At 52.8% G+C, this 7,372-nt stretch overlaps 2 protein-coding genes across 2 annotated transcripts; both read left to right on the top strand.

The window, feature by feature from the left end:
• Positions 1-751: 751 nt before the first annotated feature.
• Positions 752-3,532, top strand: LOC308320105 (integrator complex subunit 4-like; the record flags this gene model as incomplete). Its single annotated transcript, XM_080770424.1, has 1 exon — positions 752-3,532. The coding sequence occupies one exon, from the start codon at positions 752-754 to the stop codon at positions 3,530-3,532; it is 2,781 nt and encodes a 926-aa protein (XP_080626550.1).
• A 1,596-nt stretch (positions 3,533-5,128) lies between these two features.
• Positions 5,129-7,372, top strand: LOC308320104 (general vesicular transport factor p115-like; the record flags this gene model as incomplete). The annotated part of the gene is made up of 1 exon (XM_080770423.1): positions 5,129-7,372. The coding sequence occupies one exon, from the start codon at positions 5,129-5,131 to the stop codon at positions 7,370-7,372; it is 2,244 nt and encodes a 747-aa protein (XP_080626549.1).

Raw genomic sequence — 7,372 nt, 5'->3', positions numbered from 1 at the left:
ACGCGAGAAGCGAACGCAGCTCGTACATATTTGGGTTTTGGACGTATAGCTGCTTTGGGGACTCCTTATATGGTTATGGCTGAGTCATGGTGACGTAATCACTCAGCTCCATATATGGGCACAAAAGCGGGACAGACACACAGACAGACAGACACACAGACATGATCTGCTAGGTCTCACAGACAGAAACAGACAGACAGACAGACAGACACACAGACATGATCTGCTAGGTATCATAGTAAGTGCTCACTGCATTCGCAATAAAAATCACACCCCTGTGAAGTGAGCACTGCAACAGTTGCACCGCTCACTTCACAGGGGTGTGAAGTGAGCATGTTTTACTAGCCTGGAAGTGAGAAAACGTGCATTTGCATGTTTTCCCAGTCTGGAAGTGTAAAAACGTGTATTTCCCTGGTAGCCTATGACCCAGCTATATTTGAACCCCAGCCTGTTCTGTTTTTTAACTACATAGAAGAGTAATACATCACAGTATTGACATCACAGACTGGCCTCCAAACACTTACTGCATGTAATTATTAATATCATTGCATAAAAGCGATCCAGACACAAAGGAGCCAAGTGGAACCCCATATTTAGGCAATACTGACATCATATTTGATGATGTGCTGATTATGTCTAAAAAGATGTCAACGCACAGGGTTCCAGAAAGTCGCAGACGGCAGCAAGACATTTTCCGTGTCCCTTTTGCTGAGGCACGGGCGGTGACCGAGACGACTGCAAACCGGTAATAATGAGCTCCACGGAGGAAGCAGCGCTCCGCAATGATCTGTGCAAATCCACAAACCCATACGACACCGCCCAGGCCCTGCTTGCGTTCAGTCGCAGGGACGTGAGGGCAGGGAGCATCGCAGGCGTCATTCGGGTCCTGGCGGAGCATCACCGCAAGGAGACGGACACATCCGTGAGGCTGAAGATCGCCTCCCTCCTGGGCTTGCTGTCCAGGACCCAGGGCTTCAGCCCTGACTGCGTCGTCGACACCGTCATCAACACCCTCAACAACGAGAAGTCCCACCAGGTTCTGGCTCAGCTGCTGAGCACTCTGTTGACCATAGGTTCACAGCTGCCCGACAGCCCTGCCATTAGGCAGAGGCTCGTAGAGGTGGCCTGCAAGCAACTATCGGATACGTATTTTGGCGTGAGAAAGAAGGGCTTGGAGCTCTTGGGGTGTCTGGGCACTGTGGACCAGCCTCCTCTAGCCAAAGGAAACAAAGGACTGGGCACGTCCGGGGGAATAGTGAGCATCATCAGCAAATGCTTTGAGGACCAGGACCCCAGAGTGCGCACATCGGCCATCAAAGCCATGCTTCAGGTGAAGGAGAGAGGAATGAAGATTAGCCAGATCATCTATGAGCCGGCCTGCAGGTCCCTGTCTGATGACTATGAACAGGTGCGTTCCGCAGCAGTGCAGATGGTCGGGGTGCTCAGTCAACTCTACCCAGAACACAGCGTACCCTTCTCATCATCCAGTGAGGGGATCCGTCTGGTAGACGACTCATTTGGGAAGATCAGCCACATGATCAGCGACGCGTCCTGGATGGTCAGGGTGCAGGCGGCCAAAACGCTGGGCTCCATGCTGCAGGTCAGTCCTCATTTTCTGGAGCAGACCCTGGACAAGAACCTGATGTCAGATCTCCGCAAGAAACGTACAGACCACGAGGTAGTCAGGGACCTGTATACCACCGGGGAGTTTTCCTCGGGCAGGAGGTGGCGTGCAAGAAAAGAACCAAGAACCGAGAAGATGGACAAAAACACTGTTTACCTGATTGACTCAGGGGCCTGCGGGGCCTTCGTCCACGGCCTGGAGGACGAGATGTATGAGGTGCGTATCGCGACAGTGGAGTCATTGTGCCTTCTGGCACGCTCATGTCCCAGCTTTGCCGAGAAGTGCCTGGACTTCCTGGTGGACATGTTCAATGACGAGATTGAGGAAGTGAGACTCCAGTCCATCCGCGCGCTGAGAGAGCTCTCCACTCATGTGACGCTCAGAGAGGACCAGCTGGACACGGTCCTGGCCGTTTTGCCCGACTCGTCGCGCGACATCCGGGAGGCCCTGCACGAGTTGCTGTGTCACACCAACGTCTACACCAAAGAGTGCATCCAGCTACTCCTACGGGATCTACAAAAAAACCTCAAGAAGTATCCTGACGACCGCGACGCCGTCTGGAAGTGTTTGAAGTCGGTGGGAGAGCGCCACCCGACCCTGGTTCTGCCACTGGTCCCAGAGCTGCTCGAAACGCACCCCTACTTGGATACACCCGAGCCCAACATGGACGACCCAGCCTACATTGGAGTGCTGGTGCTAGTGTTCAACGCAGCCAAGTCCTGTCCCACCATGCCGGCCCTGTTCTCCAACCACACATTCAAGCACTACATCTACCTCAGAGACAGCCGGTCTCACTTGGTACCCCCGTTAAGGTTACCAGGCAGGAAGCAGGTATGTGGTTTGGAGTCTGCAGACTCCAGCAGAGGGTCAGGTGCCGTGGAGTCCAGCCAGCTGTTCCTCCAGCAGAGCCTGAATCGATTCAGCACCATACAGAACCTGACGGCGCCAGGAGCACAGGACCCGCTGACCTTCACCATCCGAGACCTCCACAGGCTTGGCGAGCTACAGCCGGAGCTGGCCGGAGCTGCCGACTTCACAGCCACATACCTCGGCTGTCAGCTATTGCTCATGAAGGCCCTGCAAGAGAGGCTGTGGAACACGCCTGTCCTCCTTATCCTCCAACAGTACGTGTCCACGGTAACAGCATTAATAGGACAGATCATGGAGGAGACATATAAACTGGAGTTTCTGTACAGTGGGTTGGACAGGACACAGACGGCCACGATACATCACCTTCGTCTCCAGGCAAGGGCATTGCAGCTGATGCTTGATGCCCGCACCAGACAAGGGATGGACCCTCTCGTCAAAAGCTGCGAGAGGTTTGTTCAGGAGGTGGACTCTTTTCAAAGGTCGTTTTCCACAGAGCTGCCTGACTTGCAGGACAGTTTCGTTGGAAAGCTGTTGGACATGACGCCCCGACTATCCTCCCGAGGGCCGGTGGAGCAGGTTAACATTGTACAGAGCACACTGAGTCACAGTGGGCTGCTGCATCCACAGCTGCCACCGCACATCCAGCGAGGGACGGTGGCGGCCATCGCCATCAAGCCGATGGGGAAGTCGGACAAACCAGTGAGGTTCGTCGCTGGCCTGGTGGTGGCGCTGGACATTGATGCCACGCTGGAACACGTCCAGGACCCCCTGAATACTGTCAAAGTCCAGGTGCTTTATCCAGACGGTCAGTCTCACGTGATCCAACCTACGCCCGGGGACTTCAGTAAGACCGGACCAAACCGACACAAACTTATGTCAAAGGTCCACCTGTCCATGCCGTCATGGGCCGAACCGTGTCAGATTGAGCTGTGCCTCCTCCTGGTCTACAGCACCGAGAGGCTCCCAGCAACAGAGGGTGCCATAGAGGGTGCCATCGCCCTCAGCAAGCCTGTGAAAGTTTGGATGTGGCCCAATTAAACCTGCCAAACACTAGCTGGAAGTGAACAGGTCGTGTCAGGCACAACACAGAGCACACGCTACACAGAATAACATGCAATAAAGGCAAAGCAGGCGCCTGCGAAATTGAAGGACAACTTCAGCCATATTCAACTATCCTTCATATAAACGGTCTTCACTAATGCTCATTATAAGACGGCACCATTTTTATTTTTACAATAACGTTATTTGTCAGCTTGGCAGCGTCCTCGGTGGTCTGGTGGACTAGTCATCTGACTTAGAGTCCTAACCTTGTAACTTTGCCTGTTCAAACCCCGTTGGTAAATTTCCTACAACACCGACTACTCGTTTTTGTGAGGTTATGGTTAGTTTGACATGCATTAGACTGGACCCCCATTTAGTGGCATTTCTATCTCTGGGACCCCCAGCAACAAACAGGTAGGTAGCCTACTGCAGGGGGTCCCCAGACCCCAGCAACCTTTGATTGATTGATTGAAATAATTATTAACAGTTTGCAGAATTACAGTACATTTTGATTGATATATTTATTAACAGTTTGCAGAATTACAGTACATTTCAAGCACAAACTCAATACATAGACTGTTAACTGTGAATGGACGACCCAATTAAGCATTACACTTGTTTACAAGAGGGTCCACCTTGTTCAATTCATCAAAACATTTAGAGACGTACAAATAGACACTTCTATATCCGATAGTCAAAGAGGGGAAAAAGTGGGGGGTGTTGGGGGGGGATTCAGATTTTACGGGGGCCAGTATCGAATTGCAGCCGTCCGTATTTCAAACTCAATACAAAGAAAGACTGTTAACTGTGAGTGGACGACCCAATAAAGCATTACACTTGTTTACAAGAGGGTCCACCTTGTTCAATTCATTAAAAAAACCCGACACGTATAGGTAGGTACTAGGGCTGGGGGTCCCCAGACCCCAGCAACAGACATGTATAGGTAGGCCTACTGGGGGTCCCCGGGCCCCAGAAACTGACAGGTAGGTAGGCCTACTGGGGGTCCCCGGACCCCAGCAACTGACAGGTAGGTAGGCCTACTGGGGGTCCCCGGACCCCAGCAACTGACAGGTAGGTAGGCCTACTGGTCTATGGACTTTTATGCCCCCCCCCCAAAAAAACAGCACATGACGTGACGTATGTCATGTGGCAGCCAAGTCTATGGACTTTTTATGTTTGCTTTAAGCAGTGACATCAGTGGCGTGTGTGTGTGTGTGTGTGTGTGTGTGTGTGTGTTTGTGTGTGTGTGTGTGTGTGTGTTTGTGTGTGTGTTTGTGTGTGTGTGTGTGTGTGTGTGTGTGTGTTTGCGCATGCGTGCGCACGAGTGCGTGCGTGTGTTGCTGATTATCCAATGGAGTACAATGTTGAGTGTGATTAGTTTTTGCCCAAATATGGAGATAACTGATGCCATAAAAAGTGCTCTGCTCTTACAATGGTTACGGCTATAGTTTGTATTAAGATATAAAACACACGCCTTCTCAGTCCTGTAAACTATAAGGTCACAGCTGTGACGGTTTTCAACCTTCATTGTTCTCGGAGGCTTTTCTTTGTACCCAACTCTCAGATGAAAGCATCGATAGGATGTCCAGAGTGATGAGTTTCTTGGGAGGACTGTTGGGCGGCCAACCAGAGGCGCCACAGCCATCAGAAGCAGAAGAGACCATCCGGAAGCTGTGTGACCGGGTGGCCTCTTCTACGCTCCTGCAGGACCGAAGGGATGCACTCAGGGCCCTCACATCCCTCTCAAAGACATACCGGGCAGAGGTTGGCAAACAGGCCCTGGAGCACCTTGTCCATATACTGCAAACGGAACAGTTTGACTCCGAGATCCTCGGCTATGTCTTGGCCACGTTACAGAACATCATCTGCGATGATGACGATGATGAGGACGAGGAAGTGCCAGATGAGAACACTCGGAAGCAGAGAGAAGACCTGGCGATGAGGTTCATCCAGGACTCTAAGAATGTGACCGTGCTGCTGACGCTGTTGGAGGAGTTTGACTTCCACGTGCGGCGGCCAGGTGTGAAGCTGTTGACGGCCCTCCTGGAGCGCCAGTGTGCTCAGGTGCAGGGCATGGTCCTGGTCAGCCACCTGGGTGTGTCCAGGTTGATGGATCTATTGCAAGACTCCAGGGAGGTCATCCGCAATGACGTGCTGCTGCTGCTTCGCCAGCTGACCAAAGGTAACACTGCCATTCAGAAGATTGTGGCATTTCAGAACGCTTTTGAACACCTTCTGGACATCATCGCAGAAGAAGGCAGAAGCAATGGAGGTATCATAGTGGAGGACTGCCTGCAGCTCCTCCTCAACTTGCTGAAGAACAACAGCTCCAACCAGAACTTCTTCAAGGAGGGCTACTACATCCAGAGGATGACGCCATGGTTTGAGGTCTGTGAAGATGACTCGGGTTGGTCCGCCCAGAAGGTCACTATCCTCCACCTCATGCTGCAGTCGGTACGAGTCTTGGTGTCTCCGGTGAACTATCCAGGAGCCACGGCCAGATGTCAGAAGTCAATGCACCAGTGTGGCTTACTGCAGCAGCTCTGCACCATTATCATGGCCACCGCTGGTGTGCCCGTCGACATCCGCACACAGACCATCAACACTGTGTCAGAGGTCATTCGTGCGTCACAGAACAACCAGGACTACTTTGCTACTGTCAATGTTCCCGTTCCTTCTAACGCTCCAAGACCAGCCATTGTGGTGCTGCTCACGTCCATGGTGACAGAACGGGAGCCGTTTGAGCTGCGTTGTGCTTCTCTTTACTGCTGCCAGTGTTTCTTGTACAAGAACCAGAAGGGCCAGGGGGAGATTGTGGCCACGCTGCTGCAGCCCTCCGCCACCACTGATGCCCACATCCCTACAGGCGGGCTGCTATGCGCAGGCCTGTTATCGGCTGATTCCCTGTCTAACTGGTGTGCTGCCGTGGCCCTGGCCCACGCCCTGCAGGGCAACCTCGCCCAGAAGGAACAGCTGCTGCGGGCACAGCTACCCTCCAGCCTGCAGGGCAAGCCGGTGTGCCTCCTGCAACAGTGCACCAATATCCTCTCTCAGGGCGGTAAAGTGCAGACCAGGACGGGCCTCCTCATTCTGCTGTGTACGTGGATGAGCAACTGTCCAGTTGCTGTCAAACACTTCCTGCAAAACCAGGTGAATGTTCCCTTCCTGCTGGGTCAGATCTCTGAGAACTCGGAAGAGAATGAGAGGCTGGTGGAGGGCCTGTGTGCACTGCTGCTGGGCATCTGTGTCTGCTACAACGACAACTCACTGGAGAACTACACCAAGGGGAAGCTGAGGCAGCTCATTGAGATGCGCATTGGGAAGGAGAACTTTGTGGAGAAGCTTGGCTTCGTCACCAAACACGAACTGTTCTCCAGAGCAACCCAGAAACCACCAAATGTCCTCCTCTCTCCAGAACAGATGCTGTTTGACCACGAGTTCACCAGGCTGACCAGAGAACTGGAGGATGTCGTAATTAGAGCCGTGCTCAAGTCCAGTGAAGAGGAGGAGAAAGAGGACCGGGCGAAGAAGATGTCGGCACAGTACCAAGAGCTTATCGGAGAACAGGAAGCCAAGATAGCCGAACTGGAGAGCCGGTTCGCCGCACAGGCGTCCGAGACGGAGAAACTCAAGGTGGAGGTGAGACGCCTCTCAGAGGGCCGGGCGGGGCTGGAGAACCTGCACATGGAGGTGCAGGAGTCCAAGAAGGAGAAGGACAACTTCCTAATGCTGTTAAATGACCGGGATCAGAAAATACACGGCCTCAAGCTACGTCTACGTCTTAAAGATGTAGGAGAGACACATAAAGATGAAGAAACTTGTGATTTTACCCCCTAA

This window comes from Protomyctophum bolini (assembly GCF_963924005.1).
Source record: "Protomyctophum bolini genome assembly, chromosome: 8".
NCBI classification, from domain to species: Eukaryota; Metazoa; Chordata; class Actinopteri; order Myctophiformes; family Myctophidae; genus Protomyctophum; species Protomyctophum bolini.
Note: the sequence above shows the minus strand (reverse complement) of the source record. Positions and strands in the feature narration are given on the sequence as shown.